This window comes from Anolis carolinensis, chromosome 4 (assembly GCF_035594765.1).
Source record: "Anolis carolinensis isolate JA03-04 chromosome 4, rAnoCar3.1.pri, whole genome shotgun sequence".
Taxonomy (NCBI): domain Eukaryota; kingdom Metazoa; phylum Chordata; class Lepidosauria; order Squamata; family Dactyloidae; genus Anolis; species Anolis carolinensis.
Genome location: NC_085844.1, coordinates 23,950,790 through 23,972,533, shown reverse-complemented (window position 1 = coordinate 23,972,533; position 21,744 = coordinate 23,950,790). Strand labels below are relative to the sequence as shown.

The window sequence follows — 21,744 nt, the reverse complement described above, 5'->3', positions numbered from 1 at the left end:
GTTGGAGTTTCACGGTTAGCTAAATTGTTTAGTATCGGAGAACAGAGGTAATGCCAAAGGGCATTTAAGACCTAGGGAGTCAACTGCCAGGCATCTTATTGTCCAGCATCTGTCTCTGTAAGGTCTGCAATCCTGATTGTGTATCACATATCCTGTATACGTGCTATTTGCCTCATGTTGACTCTGGAGTTTGGAGAGAGCACAGGTGTCCTTACGTTCACCTAAAGCTGCTACACATCAATGCTTCTCTACAAAATTCAAGCGAGGGGTGGGGGCTGGAGAGGGACTTTGTAGCATTGGAAAATGGGAAAGAACTCTTCTGGATCCTATATTAATAATAATAATAATAATAATAATAATATAACAATAACTTTATTTTTGTACCCCACATCCATCTCCCCAAAGGGACTCGGAGCAGCTTACATGGGGCCAAGCCCAGGTAATTACAATAAACAGAATAAAAAACATATCGAAATAAAAGTACAAAATTATACACATTAACAAAGTTAGAATTAAAGTGGTGTCCATAGTATAGTTAAACATAGTTTAGGCACCAGAGTAAATATACCAGCATTTATGCTATTGCTAAGCACGTGGGACTTCTAATGAAAAGTTGCAATATGAATCAGACATCAGAAAAACTACATTTAGGACAAGAATTCCAGAATGGTGACTGATGGGAAATTCTGTCCAAATTCCATGTATGCTTATTAGGCCTGTGTGACCAATTAAAAAATGTTTCAATATTCATTACGAAATTAGGGGGTGTGGGGAAATAGTTTCTAAAGTATTTCCTAAATTGAAAAGGGTCTGTATTGTAACTATAATGAGGTAGTTACTTTTTCGTTAAGTAATTATGCCATTGGGGAAATTTCTGGGGCTCCTTTCTCCCGAATTGTTAGAACTATCAGCATGAAACTTGCTACAATTGTAGAACAAATTTACAACCATTAGTCCACCAAGTTTCAGAAAGTTTCACTCATCCACTAAGTTTTAAGAAATTTATAAAATTATTACAAACAACATTTTAAAAAAACTGCAAGAGTGTCTTCTTTAATTTTCTATACAATGACACAAGACAACAAGGGATCATTCCCCCAAGTTTCAGAAAGATTTGCACATCTACTGATTTTTGGGAATTGTTTAAAGTTTTGACAAAAAACTTTACTAAAAAGTCATAACAACTATTTGCTTGAATATCTCTATGGGCCCTTCCACACAGTTGTATAACCCAAAATATCAAGACAAAAAATCCCACAACATCTGCTTTAAACTGTGTTATCTGAGTCCATACTGCCATACCTGTTTTCCACAAAATAAGACCTACCCTGAAAATAAGACCCATCATGATTTTTTGGTATTTTTGAGGATGCTTGAAATATAAGCTCTATTTCAAAAATAAGATCTAGATATAGTTCATTTAAAAAGTCAATTTGGAAAAATAAGACTGCCCCTGAAAACAAGCCCTAACACATCTTTTGGAACAAAAATTAAAATAAGACCCTGTCTTATTTTTGGGAAAATGGGTATATTCCAGTTGAAAGCAGAAAATGTGGGATTTTATTCAGCTGTGTGGAAAGGGCCTACATGACACACAACATGACATAGCCATAGAAATGCAACGTAAGGTTTCCTCTCAGTCCATCACAGATTTACTTACTATCAGCCCTCTTTGCGGAATTCTAAACTGACTGGCTGACTATCTGGCTGCTGCTACAGAGGGACAATAGCTCTCCCCTATCTTCATCGGGGCTTTCCGGTGCTGAGCAGAATGCTGGGGAATGCAGCGCCTTTTGAATTCTCTGCCACAAAGGTCCTCACCTTCCTAAACTACATTTCCCAGAATTGTGTGCTCTCTCAGTCGCATTCCCAGTTCACTCAACTTGTCCCACCCAGTTGCTTGCCCTCATGGCAACAGGTAGCCTGGCTCTTCTTAATTTAAAGAGGAATGGTGGTCTCTTTGGCTTTGCTTTACTTGCTTGCATTGAAAAAAACCTGACTTTGGGAGACTTCCAAGAATTTGGAATTTAAACAAAAAGTATTGGGTGAGTGTTTTGATTCTTAAATTTTTGGTGGGCACCCACTGTGTTTCTTAATATTTGTTTCTATGTAGAAATCTCACTAAATAATCTCATATTTGAGGCACAGCCCTAATGCTCATATATAATTCAACCTTATGTATAAATCGAGGACATGTTTGAGGACGAAAATTATGGAGGCAAAGGCAAATGTTTTCAAACCTTGCCAAGAAAACCTTTGATAGCATTACCTTTGGGTTGCCATACGTTTGAGGCCTTCCTGAAGAAAATATCAACAACTTTGAGTAACAAATGTGCATCTAGACTGTAGAATTAATGCTGTTTGACATCACCTTAACTGAATGCTTTGGAATCATGGAAGTTGGAGTTTTGCAAGGTGTTTAGCTGTGCCTGCCAAAGAGTGCCGCTGTCTCATGAAATTACAACTCCCACCATGGTGGATTATGTGATTCAACTGTGATTTTATGGTTTTAAATGTTTCTTGGTGTTTTAATTGTATTTTATAATTTTATTTTTAAATGGTTATTTTATTTTGTATTGTTGTTATGAGATTGAATAGCTGCCAATTTGTAAAGCCGCCTTGAGTCTCCTTCAGGGTAGAGAAAGGCAGGGTAGAAATATTGTAAAGAAATAAATGACTCCATAGAATTGGGTCATGGCAGTTAGTGCTGCCAAATGGCATTAACTCTACAGTGTTGCACTTCTACTACCTCATCACACAAGTGGCTTTTGGCTCCTTGCTCCTCTTTGGGGATAGGGCCTGCTGAATGCCATCACATGATCCAGGTGGTGACCCCACTTCATTGATGGCCAATGTGGCAAGGAAGCGTCACAAGGTAATGCTAGGTATGTCGTCATTTGGGTAGTTTAAAAAGAGAGACCTACTTTTTGGTCCTTTTCCCCGTTTGATAGGGGCACGGGCAGGGTGCCAATGCGCCTTGTCCTGATGCTGTCAAATGATGGGGAAAGGAGGGAGGTTGTGCAGATCGCCACAATTGCCTTCTGTTTTGCCAGTGAAACAGAACCAAATCAGGGGTGTGGGAGCGATGGACTCCTCTGTATGATGAGGTCCCTAGTGAATACAAACAGAATTTCTGATTCTTGGAGATAAATGTTAGGAGACTCATATCATAGTGAATAGAATAGGATTCCCCACCATTCCAGATGAAGAATTCCCAGAATTATAATCTAAAAAAGCAAATTTATCAAGCATTGCATGTTGCCATCATGAGCAAAACTTTTGTATTTTCCTAGATGTAAAGGCTTAATAAAGATCTATCTTCCACAGCTAAAAATACAGTAGAGTCTCACTTATCCAACGTAAACGGGCTGGCAGAACGTTGGATAAGCGAATATGTTGGATAATAAGAAGAGATTAAGGAAAAGCCTATTAAACATCAAATTAGGTTATGATTTTACAAATTAAGCACCAAAACATCATGTTATACAACAAATTTGACAGAAAAAGGAGTTCAATACACAGTAATGCTATGTAATAATTTATGAATTTAGCACCAAAATATCACAATGTATTGAAAACATTGACTACAAAAATGCATTGGATAATCCAGAACGTTGGATAAGCGAGTATTGGATAAGTGAGACTCTACCGTAACAACAAACAGCTCTAGATTCTTCTCCTTATTCCCAGATAGTGTTAGCGAAGACTGGAATAGGCTTTTGTACCTTTAATAGTCCTGAGGTAATTTCAGCAAGTGTTGCTTGTTGTGCAAACAGGTGGCAAGCAACCATTTTCCTGAAATTCCTTCTTCTCTATACAATTATTAAAGGTAGAGGAGAAGTCTCTGGTTTTTAGTCTGGCAAGCCAATATTTCATTCTTTCTTAAAACTGAGATGCAAGGTGAGTGTCAATATGTGAAAACTTCACACACCATTTATCCACACTGTAATGTAAAACATTCATCTAAATACATTTAAGCACCACTTCAAAATGCTTCAAAGGCCTCTAGTCAGTCTCTACCTTCTCATTCTAATCAAGGATTCTCATCCTACCTGCTGATGATTAAATAAAAATGTGGAGTCTTTAGAAATGCAAAGCCAGACAAGAGTACCGTTCTCAAAAGAGTGGAGCATGCATCTATTATAGAATTGGATGGTTAGTACTTTGATCCTTCTGTAGCCATCATAAGGTGAAGGGACTAGTAATGATAGTACCTGACTAACTGTTGTGTTATGTACACTGAAGAACTTTCATATTTAAAAAGAAGAACACTTGTAGCATAAAGAGTGCTACTTTAGGAGAGTGGAAAAAACAGCCACTTCTACCCTTTCACTTCCTTTCACCCTCTTATTCCTCTGCCACACTCCTGTGTCCCATCTTCTTTTTGTGTGTTTGAACTATTGCTCTTAGCACAAAATATTAAAAGCCTTCCCCCCAAATGTTTCTGAACAAAAAGAGCTCATAATAACTGAATTCTAGAGTGGTTTTAATGAAGCCAGGAACTTGTTCAGATAGAACTGTCTCACTACTCCTGAAAGGACATTCATGAATGGCTCTAAATATGGATGCACTCAAACCTCTTTTTTTTTAATCTGTAAAGAATAATTTGTATTCCAACATGCAAAGGGTAGGAAACAAATAAAGAACAGTTAACTGGTGATATGACCTGAAGGAAACAGAGGGCATGCCATGTTCTTTCCCTGCTCCATCTTTAAAAGAAAAAGAAAAAAAAACAACTGTTTACATTTTGATTTGGCAAGCAAATGCAGGCCTCGATATCATAGAAGCTTTTTAAAATGAGGCCATTGCAAAATATTTGGATCACAATTCCCATTGCCAGCTGCAAGGATGGTTCTGTACTCAAATGCACCCCTGGAAGTCATGTAGTTGGGGAAAGGTGCTTTGTGACCTGCTTAAAAAACTCTTTCTGCTTTTGAGTCCAAGGCAGGAAGCTAAAGGAGAGGGGCTATTGAGCCTCAGAAATGGCTCTTTGGTTAGCACAGCCTTCTCTAACCAGGTGCCTTTCAAATGTTTTGGAGATGGCTGAGTATGTTTGGAAGCTGAAGACCAAAAACATATAATATTTCCCACCTGTGTTATCTGGTAACCAGTTGCCTCTGGGGAAACTCCACACAAGGCAAAAGTGGGACACAAGTAGTAAAGGTCTGTTTTACAACTTCGGGGAACACCAAATTAAGAGGGTAGCTAATACCCCAGGGACCATGATCAAAATTCAAAATAACATTAACAGATTAGAGAGTTGGGCTAAAATTAACAAGATGAATTTCATCAGGGAGAATTGTAAAGTACTGAACTTAGTAAAAAAAAAAAGTTGAAACCTGAATGAAATGTATAGAGATAGGATGGGTGAAAACCTAGCTTGAAAACAGACCATGTGAAAGGGATCTGGGATGTCATCTTAGCAGATGACAATCTAAACACGAGTCACCAGTATGATGTGGCAGCTAAAAAAAAACTGCAATTCTAGGCTGCATCAAGAGGGTTACAGTGTTTAGATCAAGGGAAGAAATAGTCCCACTCTATTCTGCCTTGGTCAGACCTCCCCTGGAATATTGTGTCCAGTTCTGGACAACCCAATTCAAAAAAAGTCTTTTGACAATTTGGAGTATTTCCAGAGAAGGGCGACAAGAAACCATGACCCGTGAGGAGCAGCTTACAGAGCTGAGTATGTTTAGTTTGGAGAAAAGACAGTTAAGAAGGGATATGTTAGCCATGTTTAAATATTTGAAAGGATTTCATATTGATGATGAAGCAAGCTTATTTTCTGCTGTTCTGGAGGTTAAGAGCAATGGATTCAAACTACAGGAAAGGGATATCACTTAACAATTAGGTAGAACCTCCTGATGGTAAGAACAATGCTGCCCTGGAGGGTGGTGGAGTCTCCTTCTCTAAAGGATTTTAAGAAACCATTTGTTGGGATGGCCCAATTAAAGCTGGAAGCTTTCTTGTCCCCCTAAAAGCAAGATGAATAATCAAAGTGGATAGCTAATCAATCCTTTTGATTGTCTTCAAGCCATGCTTTCTTGTTTGGTGAAATAATTAGAATTGACTCCATCACACATGCATAAATAAACAGACATACTGGGATGCAGTCTGTGGTCAGTTCTCCTTCTTTGGGTAGCCCTTGTGGTCTCTTCCAATTCTATGGCTCTATGATTGGAGTGTTATCAAGAGGCCCAAAGCTATTAATGAGAAAGAATACACAAACTAGGCAAAAGCAAACTGCTGTATCCTCTCCTAATGTGTGTTCTTCCACCATGACCACAGAATGTTGCTTGGAGATAAGTGTCCTAGTTTTCATGTGTGAAATGCTCGATGGAATTAGTTGATAGGAAACCACTAGCCAGTGACTCTGGGCCTGACATTCTCAGCTCAAGCCACAAAGTCCTTTAGTGGCATAGGCTTCATAGACGTACCTCCCCTGGGTATCAATACATATCCTGGGGAGATACATCTAATGTGTCTCATTATCAAGCACTGCTAGTTGTCTTTCTTTACAACTAAGTGCTTGTGGGAGGATAGCTTTTGCTGTGACTTCAGTAAATGACAAAGCTAGTATGTGCTGAGGACTTTTGTCCAGCATTATACCTGATAATTGTTCCATTTCAAAAACTCATTTTCCATTGCATTAGTGACTAGCTATTCACTCCTGATCAAAGGAGAGCTCTTATTTTAGTACACGGGGAACACTGAGTTCAGTCTTGTAACCGTGTTGAATTAAAATTATTTTGTTCATTCTCTGGACTGTTGCTCACTAGAAAAGTGCTATAGTCATAAAAGAGCTTCTATTGTTTGTGATTGGTTAAAGTCATAAGACTGGTTAAAGTCACTTGACTATGACCCTCTGGCATGCAAAGTGGTTTGCTATGTATTATTATTATTATGAAGGTCTCAGTCATTATAACATGTTCACTAGTTAACTCAGGTTAGGTTTTGATAACAAAATGACTCAGATGACTCAGAAGTGGAAATACATGTTCCATTTTCCTCCCCACCCCCAATAAAAACCCTGATTATATTCTGTAACAGCAGTGAACATGTTCTGATGGTCCAAAGATCAATGTTTGTTTTTAAAATTCGATAGAAACCATATTAGAAATGGAAATGCCATTTTCAAAAGCTGTAAAATGTCAGATTGTGTATTCTTGCATGACAGTGGGTTGGAGTGAATGGCCTTGTGGTCTCTTCCAATTCTATAGTTCAGTGTTTCTATTATTCATAGAATCATAGAATAATAGAGGTGGAAGAGACCTCATGGGCTATCCAGTCCAACCCCCTGCCAAGAAGCAGGAAATCACGTTCAAAGCACCCCTGACAGATGGCCATCCAGCCTCTGCTTAAAAGCTTCCAAAGAAGGAGCATCCACCACACTCCAAGGCAGAGAGTTCCACTGCCAAACAGCTCTCACAGTGAGGAAGTTCTTCCTGATGTTCAGGTGGAATCTCCTTTCCTGTAGTTTAAAGCCATTGTCCCACGTCCTAGTCTCCAGGGCAGCAGAAAACAAACTTGCTCCCTCCTCCCTATGACTTGCCCTCACATATTTATACATGGCTATCATGTCTCTTCTCAGCTTTCTCTTCTGCAGCCTAAACATGCCCAGCTCTTTAAGCCGCTCCTCATAGGACTTGATCATTTTAGTCGCCCTCCTCTGGACGCTTTCCAGCTTGTCAATATCTCCCTTCAACTGTGGTGCCCAGAATTGGACACAGTATTCCAGGTGTGGTCTGACCAAAGCAGAATAGAGGGGTAGCATGACTTACCTGGATCTAGGCACTATACTCCTATTGATGCAGGCCAAAATCCCATTGGCTTTTCTGGTTGGGGTGTGAGTTTTCATAGTGGTTGGGTGGCATGAATAGCCCATTTTGGCTGTCTTGCAAGTGTACTACTCAGGGAGGAAAGAGATTCATGCATTCAAATGCAGCTTCTTATAACTGTTCAATGTTCATCTGCTCCTTGACTTCAAGGGGAACTAAACAGCTAGAGCCAAATGGACATGGGGCGAGTATCAGAAAACAGAACACCAGAGGAACGTTGTGTTCTCATTGTGTAATAATGGCTGTGGATCAAACAAAAATCCAACAACCTTTATGAGTGTTTCATAGCATATGTTTGCCTCTAACAAACATTCCACTCCACTACCTTTTGCCTTGACGTTTTATGAGAAGTATTTCTACCTTCCTTCCATGCCAGCTCCCTCCTCCTTACTTTGAAGCCTAAACACCATCCAAATGTACTTGTAAATTAGCAAAGTAGATGGTTAGGATAGTGGCAGCCAGCACTGGGAAAAACAAAATGCTTGGAGATAGGATAATCTTTATTTTTCCTTAACTTCTAGACAGGTTGAAGTTCAATGCCTATCATCCTCGCCCATGATCATGGACAATGAATTTGTTGTCCATTTTTTTATGTCCACTGGTTCCTTACTCCTAATCTGTAATGCTAAACCTTTATTTTATCTTATTTTCATGTTTCCCATTGTTTCTCACATATTATACATGCCCCCTCCCTCTTTTTCTTCCTCCAGGTTACCAAAATGTTGGCTGTGGTTGTTATCCTGTTTGCTTTTTTGTGGATGCCCTACAGAACCCTGGTGGTCATCAACTCTTTCCTCTCTCACCCTTTCCAAGAGAATTGGTTCTTGCTCTTCTGCAGGATCTGCATTTACTTAAATAGTGCTATCAACCCTGTGATTTATAACCTCATGTCACAGAAATTCAGAGCAGCCTTCAGAAAACTCTGCAAATGCCAGAAGAAGCAGTCAGAGAAGCCCTCCAACTACAGTGTGGCCCTCAACTACAGCGTCATCAAGGAGACCAATCATTTCAACACAGAGCTTGAGGACATCACTGTCACTGATGCCTACTTGTCATCTGCAAAAATATCTTTTGATGAAACATGTGTGTCTTCTGAGGTAAAGCACTAGAAAACAATGTAACAAATTTACTTAACAAGTTTGAGTTAATTGAATTACTCCTGAACCCATGAGAAGTTCTGGAGTCTTCTAGACTGGCATACTCTTATGTAGACATTAGCTTAACCCCAACTAGATTTGCTGCATATCCTATTGGTTTTGGAAGCAGCAACAAAGGGGACATTGTCCTATCCCTGACTGCTTTGTGTGCTTGTAGGAAGAGGAATGCTGAGGGGGCAGATGAGGGAAAGTTGAGGAATATAGAGAGTTGAGGAATATAGAGAGACTGAGATGAAAAAATTGGTAGTGGGACAAAAATGAAGGGATGTGGGTAGCCCTGTTTACTCACCACTGACAAGTAAGCCTTTATTAGATTACCATTGAACAAGTCCCTTGCTTCTGGAAATATTACACACACACACACACACACACACACACACACACACACACACACCAATCTTATGTAACAGATTAATACATCTGCCAATTTTGTTTTCTCCCATGTTTATTTTTTTGTGATTTTAAGTTAATATTAATAGTGGGAAAAGGAACTGATTAATATTCTCACCTATCCATAACTTATACAGACCCCAATTTGCATGAACAGATATGACTGATCTGCTTGCACAGAATGATCTCTACCTTGCATCCATGACCAGTGATTTCTCTGGAGACTTTTATAGCAATGGCCTGTAATAATTCATTGCCTCTTAACTGTGGGTTACAGTTTTCCATAACTGGCCCATCAAGCAACATCAGAAACATTCACTGAATTGTGAATATGATGTCTTGATCCAGTAGTCCTGTTTCAGAACTATGAGAGTTGAGATCTTTAGGCTATGCTTTTTTTTGGGGGGGGGGGTATGGTAAAGGGGCTCATGCTTCCCACTTCTACCATCTAAATTGATTTCTATTTCAATTTTTCATTTCAGGTGATGTGAAGGTGGAGAAGGAATTTTCTCCTGCTCTGTTCAGCTTCTTCTACTTCAACTGATATCACAAAATTAGATAGTTTCAAACCAATCTGATCATTTTCTAATAATGTTTGATGTGATAAAGCTGATTATTATCATGGCTCTTCATACCTCATGGAAGCTATTTTATGTCACTACCGAATTGCTTGCTTTATGGAAACTAAGAGGCAAAAGGCAAATGTATGTACATAGTTACTGTACTTATGTGTTCTAACATTAGTTTCAAAATCATATGCTAGAGGGAAGGAATTTCCACTCTTTACCATGGGTTTACTTAGACTGGGTGGTTTTTGATTTGTAACCTTAACTCTTTTGCATAAATCTTCCCCCCTAATGCATCAGATTGTATTTCCTATTACTGGAAATTGAGATAAGGAGGGATGGGATTTACTTTGTGCCTTAGGGCTACTATGAGTCAGAAACAATGTAAAACAGACAACAATAACTTCCCTGTTCAAACTGTTTACAAATCCCACAAGCATGAGAAGCACAGTGACTTTTCAAACTACATATTTATAGCACTATGGTTCCACTTTAACTGCCATGGCTACATCTTCTGGAATGCTGGGCTTTATAGTTTGGTGAGGCTTGGTGTATCCTGATCAAGGATCCCAAGTACAGTAGAGTCTCACTTATCCAAGCTAAACGGGCCGGCAGAACCTTGGATAAGTGAATATCTTGGATAATAAGGAGGGATTAAGGAAAAGCCTATTAAACATCAAATTAGGTTATGATTTTACAAATTAAGCACCAAAATATCATGTTATACAACAAATTTGACAGAAAAAGTAGTTCAATACGCAGTAATGTTATGTTGTAATTACTGTATTTACGAATTTAGCACCAAAATATCATGATATATTGAAAACATTGACTACAAAAATGCCTTGGATAATACAGAACCTTGGATAAGCGAGTCTTAGATAAGTGAGACTCTACTGTACTCCTCCCTAAAGGCCAAATTAAAAGAATAGTTAAATTGAGTCCTAGTATAATAATTGTATAGCATGAAAGGATCCATAGATCACATCCATACTTTGCTTGCAGTTGGATGGCTACTCAACAATTTGGTTCTTTCCAGACAGCTGGTGGTCCAGGCTGAAAATCCTATCAACATTGAGTATATATAAGATTCCTGTATCAGATTAATCTCATCCTATGCCACCTATTGGCTGTAATTCACCTAACATTAAAGTAGCTATCCAACATGTTAAACCTATAGTGGGTCCTTGGTTTCCACTCGAGTTTAGTTCCAGGACCCCTTTGATGCCAAAATTTGTGGGTGCTCAGACCTCATTATATATTTGAGATTCCTTATATTAAATGTAGAATAACTTAAATGAGTGCCAGAGGGAGCCTGTAGATCTATGAAATGTCTGGAGGGTAGTTCTTGGCAACTAGTAAAATCAAGATTTAGGGATTTTTTGGATATTTTTTTCCTGAATATTGTTCAGCATTGGTTGGTTGAATGTGTACATGTAGAACCTGTGGGTATAGTGGACCAACTATATTTAGAACGATAGGATTCAGTACTTTGAACAGCTTCATTAAAGTCCAACATTCCAAGTAGATTTACTGACGTGGAAGCCACCAATGATTTCATTTTAGGAGACAGAAACTCTGTGGTCAATTGGGTGATCCCAATCCACAAAATCATCATCTTTCTATATGACTGGTAATGCTTTAGGAATGGCCATTGCAAGAAACTGGGCTCAAAGCATAGGTAAGCATAGGTAGGTTTTCCTTCTGACATATTTATAAATGTATTTATTAAAATAACTTATAAATGATCCTATATCCTTATAGATATCATATTAGTATATAGCCAGTATCACTATAAATAGAAATATCCTGAATACTTCAATGATCAATGATTTCCTTAGTGTTTGTACTCCCTCTACAAAACCATGTAACACTGTCATTGTGTTTCTAGCTGCTGTATTTTGTTCATCACTAGGTAATCAATTCTCTGCTGTCCTAGGAGAGCATAAATATGGTTTCTGATTTATGATGGCCATCAAGGTAGGCCCACCAAAATTATCCTTTACTAGTATAGCCTTTAAGAATCCAGTATCATCGCCAAACAATGATGCAGTGTCAGAGTAAATGCAATTATATAGTGTCCTAGAAGCACAATAGCCAGTGCAAAGTATGCACATATAATCCTAAAATATGAGAAGTGAAAGTATAAGTCATTTGCACTTTCTTGCCACCTGTGAGATAACTATTGGGGCTAGTTTAAATTCCCAGGCCACAATATTCACAATGCTAGTTATTTGCATGTAAATAATTTGTTTTAAAATTGCAGTGGAGAGGGGATTATCTCTTTCCTCCTGGGCTGAACTCCCAATAAAAATTGACAATTTCCATGAAGATACCACTTGGTATGGAATCATTTGATGTGATAGCATGGCATAGTGGTTTGAGTTTTGGAAAATGACTCTGAAGACCAGGGTCATTGTCCAATCCCTTCTCAGCCATAGTAACCAACTGTGTACCCTTTGTCACGTCATACACTCTAAGCCCCAGAAAACCTATGATAGGTTTGCTTTAGGATTAATATAAATCAGAAACATTGTGAAGGCACACAACAGCAGCAGCAGCAGTAACAACAACAACAATGTGGGGTAAATCTTCCATTTGCATTAATGGAACCTAATAGTTGGGTGTCTGCTTTCTTCTTTTTTTCCTCTGTCCTCAGTTTCTGCACTGACTCTGTAAGTATGTGAGTACAAGAATAGACACACAGATCAGGGGAAATTGTATAGATATTTGTCCAATCAAAAGGACCCAGGGAACAAGAAAAGGTCTGTGGAGCTGGAGGAAATGAATGTTCTTAATAAAGAGGCAAACATTTACACTCAATATATACTGGATTTTATTCAAGATTCAGAAAAGTGTTCACAGAAGTATTATCCTGGATTTGAATATAGACAGTCTAGCAAACCACTATTGCATTCTTCATACGTAACAGTATTTTACAAGGATTAAATTATAATTACAGAGAGATCTCAAGAGCAGAATCAGTGTAATAGCTTTTCATTCCAAAGGAAATGGAAAAGGAAATTTTAATTTTCTCAATGGTGCAGTGTACTGTACTGTTCCTTGGAAGCAGGAAGAGGGATCAAGGGTCCGTTACATCTTCACTCTCTCCCTATGCGCTGTTTGATCATTCACTCCTTCATTGTAATTGGTTTGGTTATGAGTTATTAGACTGTAAATTTCTTAAATTTCAAACTGTTATGGATTCTTTTTTTAAAAAAAAAGTTCTAAAGTGCCATGCTACACCACCCAAAATACAGAAAAAAGATGTGAAAATATGACATTTCTCTGAAATTATCCATATTACACATAATATTTTTGATACTATTGTAACTGGCAAGGCAGAAGCTTGTGAAACATTGAAATTTATTCTTGAATTCTATTCCATCTACAGATGGGAAGTTAGGACCAAAACCAATATCTTCTATAATCATCCAGATACAATGACCTACAGATTCAGAGTTCTTGCACGTCCTACTGGAGCAGTGGTTCTCAACCTGGGGTCCCCAGATGTGTTTGCCCTTCAGCTTCCAAAAATCCTAACAGCTGGTAAACTGGCTGGGATATTTAGGAGTTGTAGGCCAAAAATATCTAGGGACCCCAGATTGAAAACCACTGTACTGGAGGTTTGTGGCTTTGATGTCAGGAGTCAGAGAATCTGGTCCAGGTTTTAGCTTGAGCTTTAAAGAAGCTTTTCAGAGTATTTAGTTTTAACCACAAATAGTTCCATGTCGTGGATAACTTCTTTGAAATTCAGATTAATACCTGGACTGGATTCACCATCCCACTGACATGGAGACCACCAATCATCATTGTTTTCCCCAGACTGGAGGTTTTTAAACAGGGGCTGGATAACCATTTACTGGGAGTCCGTTGATTACAATATGTTTCATGGTGTTATGGATTTTTGCATGGCAGATTGGGGCTGAATAGTATGGCTCTCCTGACCTTTTCAAACTCAAAGATTCTTTGATCTTTGGGTCTTCAGCTCTAAAAATGAGTACATAGGTCAAGCCCAGAAAACTGCCAGGCTTCCAGATACTGTCAAACTACTGCTCATATACTTTTTCTCTGTTAGCCATGTTGACTGAGCAGATGGGAACTGAATTCCAAAATTATCTAGAAGGTCACATGTCTCCCAGTGATGTGATATATTCTTTTAACTGAAGCAACTGAAAAAACCACATTGTCCCATTTCAAATAACCTTTTGTTAATCATTTATCTGATTGATGCACATGCCCTATTAGAAGCAGAACATTTAAAAAGAAAAGAAGAAAGAAACAAATAAGTCTTATTGTCAAAGAAAATGCAAGCTTTCCTCCTAAACTGATGTATACAGTCTGTGATCCAGAACTGGAGTTTGGAAAAGTTCCTCTCTGGACTATGAGTCTCAGAATCTTTGAGTTGGCTACTATTCATGTTGACTGATGGATATCGTCCAAAATAATACTATATAACCCAATTTTGTTCCTGGGTTATAAATGCCATTTCCAAATTGGTTCTATCATAAAAAATAGAAAAAGTTTCTGAAACAGCAAAAACTTTATTTTTGCAAGGCTTCCTGCAGCACATTTTGCTATAGTTTTTTCAATGAATGTCTCATTGAGTCTCAACCAATTCAACATAGTTTGTTGCAGCTACAAAAACAAAGTTTCTGGGGTATAACAACTACTTTCAAAGTAAGTACCATACAATTAAATAGGAATAACACTTTCAAACCAGGGTCAGAAGATTTTTCAAATTTTGTTAGATAGTGTAATTTTTCCAAATCTCCACCCACCCAAAAAAGCATGTACTATAGTTTTCCCACCCTCCATTCTCTTGACCCTTCTATTATCCTCTTTTTAGTCATAGAATCATATGACTTCTGCTATTATTCTTTTAAGGCTGTTTACAAATAGTCCACCTTGCCTTACATGGGTTTGGAGATAGAATCATAGGGTAAGAGATGACCTTATGAATAGTTTAGTTCAACCTCCCACTCCATGCAGCAAATGTAAAATTGAAACATCACTGCCCGAATAGGAATAATAATAATAATAATAATAATAATAATAATAATTTATTTATATTCCACTCTATCTCCCCAAGGGGACTCAGAGCAGATTACAGGCACATATATATGGCAAATCTTCAGTGCCATTATACAATTGAGAGAGATGGAGAATACGTAAACAGAAACAGGCTTCCCACTTTCATTTCCGGCATCTGGAAGCTGTGCTCGACTCGGCCATGGGGAGGTGTGTTGTTCCATTCTTCCACACCGAGGAGACTGCCGATTGAACCGCTGGCATGTTTTTCAGGGGCGCCTTTTACCTCCCCGCTAAAGCCAGGTGGAAGATTTTGTGAAACTTTGACATTTCTTTCCACCCTTTTTTTTCATGGAGCTTAGATTACTTCACAACATTGCGGACAGAATAATTTAAATATAGTACTAATGCATATAATATAGTTATTTATATCAAATAAAATCCCATAGCTATAAATTAAAACCATCACAGATATTACTTTGATTCCCCAAAGTCCTATAGGGATATAAATGGATAATTGTGGCCCCCTCAAACAGGATTTACCCCTTCGCCAGGAAGGTAATGTCATAATTATGGGGAGGTGTTTAAAAAAGTCCTACTCACAACTATTACCATCTACATTCCTGCAAAAGTGAAATGGTCATTGGAATCTCTTGGTTAGCTTTACAATGGTAGCATTCATTCAGCCACTTGGACCTTATGGCTTGGCTCTATCATCCTCTAGGAATTTCCAATCTGGAGGATCTGCTTTGTAGCTTTACGTCTATTAAATTTGCTTCATCCTTCCTGATAGCTATACAGATTCTTCCTGCCTGTCTCTCAGTAAAACACATTGAGAGTTTTACTGTACTGTTCAATATTGCTCAATAGATCTTGTCAACATGTTATTGACCCTCCAAAATTACAATACTGTATTAGAATACCACACTGAACATGAGAGTGTTTGCAGTGATAACACCAGCCATTCAGAGCAAGCAGCCTTGGAGCAGGTTGCAAACAGATTCCTCTTATTTTGCATGCCATGTTTGCCTTGTCTAGGCAAGGAAACATGTTCGTTTAGCCCTGCCAACAGAAATTAAAATAACAAGGAATAAGAATCCAGAAATGGATTGACCCCTAAAGCAAGGTTGCACAGCATCAAGAAATACAATTATTTTGGTTATTAGCTTTACTATTATATCCCGGCTATTTGTTGTACAGGATATAATTTAGGTTTCATTAAAGCAGGGCACAAGAAAAAAAAGAGGTCAGTTTTCCAAGCCACAGGCTGTCTGTGAATCCCCAGTCAGCTTTTAATATTCAAATGTAATAACATAAGTCATCTTTTGACTTTCAGTCAGTGCACTGAAATTAGCTAGCAAAAGGTACATTTGCTATCAACTGTGCTGGCCATAAGAAGTATATGAGGTGCATTCAGTTAAAGTTTAAACTGTAGGCGTGTAATGAAAATTATTTCTGCAAATAATTTTCATTTCACTTAGGCTGTCATATCATTGAGCATAAATTAATATTGAATTGGACTACGCATTTTTTCATGACCCAGTCCATGCCATCATATCCATGACATTTCACACTGATGAACAAGAATTCCATAAAATACAAACACAAAAGAAATTGCCTTATGTCAAAAAACAAAACATCTTGCCTATTCAAGATATCAGGAAAAGAGGTCTTTCACATTTGTTGTAATGTGCCTTCAGCTCACCTCTGATTTAGGACAACCCTGTCATAGGAATTTATTGGCATGATTTCTTGAATGGATATTTTTTATGACATTATCTCAAGGGTGGGGCCTTTTGAATTCCTTGCCTTCCCAAACTTTCATAGAATTCTGCAGACAGCAGAAGTGCGGAGCTGCCTGGTTTAAAACCCTGGTGCGATAACATATTGAGTGCATCTACACTGTAGGAGCCTCTGGTGGCTCAGTGTGTTAAAGCGCTGAGCTGCTGAACTTGCAGACTGAAAGGTCCCAGGTTCAAATCCAGGGAGCGGAGTGAGAACCCGCTGTTAGCTGCAGCTTCTGCCAACCTAGCAGTTCGAAAACATGCAAATGTGAGTAGATCAATAGGTACCCCTCTGGCGGGAAGGTAATGGCATTCCATGCAGTCATGTCAGCCACATGACCTTGGAGGTGTCTACGGACAACTCCGGCTCTTCGGCTTAGAAATGGAGATGAGCACCAACCCCCAGAGGTGGACACAACTGGACTTGTGAGGGGAAACCTTTACCTTTACTTTACCTACAGTATAGAAATAATGCAATTTGACATCACTGTAACTGCCATGATTCCATGCCATGGAATCATGGGAATTGTAGTTTTACATGATTTTTAGCCTTCTCTGTCAAAGAGTGCTGGTCTCTCATCAAACAATAGATCCCATGATTCTACAGCATTGAGCCATGTCCGTTGAAGTGGTGTCAAACTGCATTTATTCTCCAGGGTGGATGCATCCTTAGAATTAGAGAATGCAAGCCCTTCTACACATGGCTAAAAACCCGGAAGTAACCAGGTTAAAAAGATGCTCCTAAAACCTGATTCCATCTCAAAAATGTGTACCTTTGCATAATTATATATCCCTGCAGTCATGCAAAATATGTGCTTTCCTTCCCTTCCCTTCCCTTCCCTTCCCTTCCCTTTGTGTGGACTGTTTTAGCGCACATGCACTTTTTAAAACCCTGAAACAGCTGCTCAGCTGACTGGGCTGTCAAAACATGGTGCCACAGGCACACAGGTGGCTCAACGGAAGCACAAATGGAAAGCAATTAGTACTCTCTGAAGCTCTTTCTTTTAAACTTTATAATATTAAACAGAGCTCGGATTAATAATTGGGTGAAGAAAGAAATAAGAAATCTGCTTGTGTTTACATTAAGATATTTGCATGTGTGCATATGAGGTCCAGAGCATAACAGAGTGATTTTTTTAAAGGCTGCTGGATGTCCCTTGTCTACCCTCCATCTTGATCCGCTTCAAAGGAAGATGTGAGGACAGCAGGGGACCATTTCCTGGGACTGACAGGTCTGTGTGTGGACCTGCTGTCAGGTCCGGGGATTTTTTGCCTCAGTTTTAAAACACGCATTTTGGCACTGTCTGGAAGTGCCCTACAACTAACCTATTTATCTTGAAATGACTTCTGAACACACATCCATAGAATTTACGCTCTCAGTTGAATTTTTTATTTTATTTATTATTTACATCATTTAATATATACCACCTTCCTCCCCTAGGGGACCCAAAGCAGTTTACAACATACTATACAAACTATGAACATAGTGTTAAAATGGTCAAACCCATAGCATTTAAAGCACCCCAAGTAAAAAACAGATTAAAACATTGCAAGTAAAAACAGTTAAAATCACATAATCCAAAAGCATCGACCCAATGTCAATTCTTCATTGCACGTATGGTTCAATGTCTCTTATTGCTGTTGAGTAAAGGTTTGGTCCCACAAACAGGTTTTTAGTTTCTTTCTAAAGACCATGAGGGAGGGCGCAGATCTGATGTCACTGGAGAGGGAGTTCCACAGCCTGGGGGCCACCACTGAGAAGGCCCTGTCTCTCATCCCTGCCAATCGCACCTGCGATGGAGGCGGGATTGGGAGCAGGGCCTCCCCAGATGATTCTTAGATTCCGGGTGGGCTCATTCAGACAGATAAGATGGGTCTGAACTGTTTAGGGCTTTATAGGCCAAGGCCAGCACTTTGAAATGTGCCCAGAAGCAAACTGGCAGCCAGTGGAGCTGGTGTAACAGAGGAGTTGTATGCTCCCTCTACCCTGCTCCTGTTAGCAATCTGGCAGCCATACAACATTTTATGTAATGTATTACTTGATAACAAATTGTTCTACATGTTAAGCAGTAATAGAAGTCTAGGTATAGCAACTTGTTTAATATATAATAGAAAAACATCTAGCAATCATCCCTGCAGTCATCATCAATCTTGTGATTCCTTTATTTCATCACTTTTAAACTTATTTATTATGCAATGCTTTTGGTACGAAATAAAAAATCATCAAAGCAAAATCATTTGCAAAACAGCATCTAACACACCCCAAATCATTTTAAAACAGTAAACTACAAAATATGCCCACAGCATGCAATGGAATATAGACCAGTTTATACCACATGATTTCTTATGGAACAAATGGAAGATCATCAAGTTTCTTCTAACTGGAAAGATGCAAATGTTCAATGGGTTTCTGCTTCCTTTTTAAAGTAATGGTAATATAGCCAATAATGTTGAGATGCCTGCTCTATATCAGAACAGTGAAAATTATTGTGCAGGAGGTGAGCAGAAGAAAAATACACTGAAAGAACACAATTCTCTTCTCCATTTCTTGTGTTTAGAGATTAATGCCTTTGTTTGTATATAGCCTGAACAGCACCATCCATGCACAATAGGAAGCCATCATCAAAATGGGTAAATGTTTATAAAATAAGAGGAAAAAACAAGAAGAGAAGGCCATCAAGAAATTGGGGATGATCTCTCTTTTCTGTTGTTCATGTGTGTACCCCATTTCAATAGCAGCAGAGATGTCCATGGTGGACAGAAGCTCAGATGGAGCTTTATGGTCACCTAGGAGCAGCAGCGACATAAACATGATCCATCCCTTTCCCCTGTGCTTATCGGAATAAGTGTTATGGGAGTAGTGTCCATCTGGACAGTGGAATGGGTCAAATTGGGCCCAGTTTAGTTGTCCACACTCCCAAAAGCCCTGGGATAATCCAGAGTTTACAGCTAACTCCAAACTATCTCCAACTTTGCCAGAAGCAGAACAAAGTTGGTTTAAAGTGGAAAAACCCAGGGCACTCACTAGAAACTGCTGTGCATCCTGAAGACTGCCATTGTTTTATTTATGATGAGTCTGGAGTTTCAGGCCAGTGTAGACAAACTCCCAAAATCTTTTGTCAAGTTCGTTCTAATAGATTACCAAGAAGTTTCATCATGTGAATTAGACATACCACTTCATCCAGTATAGAGACCACCAGAACCCATCATATGACACAGGGCTACTTCTGGTGGGGCTCTGTCCTGGAAACATCATAGGATGAAGCCCTTAGAACACAGATGGCAACCTACCTTCTCATTAGGTAAGCCAGGGAAAACACAGGAGGAAGCGGGCCAGCGGCATTTTCTCTTATGTGATGAGGAAGGAGGCGATGCAGGGCACTGCCTGATGGTTTACCCCGCTACACGCCAGATTTGCCCTACTGCCCACTGTCCTCCAGCTTGAGGAATTCAATGTTAGTGGGGAGATGGTGGCAGGGTATAAATAAAGTTTTATTATTATTATTATTATTATTATTATTATTATTATTATTATTATTAGTCCTATACCATGGAAAAAGGTAAACTAGGTTCATGCTCTTTTCCATTTCGTAAAGTTTGAATATCCATTTCTTTTAGTTTTGGCTCCCAGCCCTGTAGAACAAGACACTGTCAAATAATGGCCATCTCAAACAAGTCTCAAGCAGTTCTTGAGAAAGATTGTATTCAGTGTTCAATACTAAAACACTGGCCAAATGAAAAGGCTGTTATTGGAATTGGGAAACTAAATAATTCTAAATCTCACCTTTTTGAAAACATATGTATGCAAAATTAAATGTAAATATATTCTGAGTAAATGGAAATACATTGTGTTATTCTGAAATGGGTAAATTTGCTGCAAGTTAATTTTACATTAGCATAATTATACTTTGTGTGACTATGCTTTGTACATAAGAGGAAACAGAATTATTTGTGCATGTAAAGCCAAAGTGGGCAAACGTTATTCTGGTATATGAAGAAAATATGGCTCCTTAGCTTTTTTGTTTGTTTGAACTGATGTGATTAAATATAAAATATATTTCTGATTTGTGAATCTAATTTTTGTATTCCAAACTTTGTGACAGTATCCATGGAAAAGGTTGTCTTTGCTTGCTCTAAATATTTTAATTCCTGTGTTTTAGATTCCATTAATGAAATTATGGATTTTAATATGTACAGATTTTATATATTTTGAACAAAGTCATGGTAATGCCCATTGTTATTTATACTGAAGTGATGTAAGACAATATGATCTCCAAAAAGCTTAACCTGAATTCATTCTCTACAAAGAGAAATCTTTTGAAATGATGTTTTTTTGTTTATTGAGCTAGGCAGCATGAAAACAGGTAAAAATGAACTACAAAGATAATTCCTGTTGTTTGCTCAGTAAGAGGTTGAAACTGTATGATGGTGATTTAGATTTCATCACATCACAAATCACAAATCCAAAAATCAAAATAAACTTATGTTGTGGAATGGCAGATGTCCTGAGTGATATACATTGGGGAGATGCCACATTCCTAAAGATTATGCTGACTATTGGATTACCGTTTCACTACTAGGGACATAGCATTAACCTGTCACTGAATCTTCAAGAAAACAGTCAGCTGTCCACTTTTTCAGGGTTCACATATGCAATTTTGATTATGCTATTTGCAAGTTTGTGCTGCTGTCCCCCACCTTCCAAAATTGGGAGATCCTTAGGAGATAAATCAGGAGGGGGGCATACTGTAGGTTGCTGTTCTGCCCAGGATCTTCTTTCCTTTCCTGGGAAAAACACATTTGTGGCACACAGGAAGAGGAGGAATTGCCCCCATGCACCACTTCACATACCCTGCGGAACTGGCTCATCTTCCTCTTCCTATGTGCCATGAATGCCTTTTTTCACCCAGGCAAAGTACGGGAGATGTCGAAGAGATGAGCACACACTATAAAGGTTCAAAACATAAAAAGAAGTATG

General features: G+C 38.6%; 1 protein-coding gene across 2 annotated transcripts in view; it reads left to right on the top strand.

Annotated features, from left to right (window-relative positions):
• Nucleotides 1-21,260, top strand: part of trhr (thyrotropin releasing hormone receptor) — a 43,557-nt gene extending 22,297 nt beyond the window's left edge. The window contains exons 3-4 of one of the 2 annotated variants that reach the window (XM_003219421.4): nt 8,549-8,935; nt 9,868-21,260. In XM_003219421.4, the coding sequence (XP_003219469.2) occupies nt 8,549-8,935; nt 9,868-9,876 (396 nt within the window). In that variant the 3' untranslated portion in view covers nt 9,877-21,260. Of the gene's footprint in view, nt 1-8,548; nt 9,529-9,867 lie in introns of those variants that run through there. The other variant, XM_008108249.3, reaches the window with a different exon arrangement.
• The last annotated feature ends 484 nt before the right edge of the window (nt 21,261-21,744 follow it).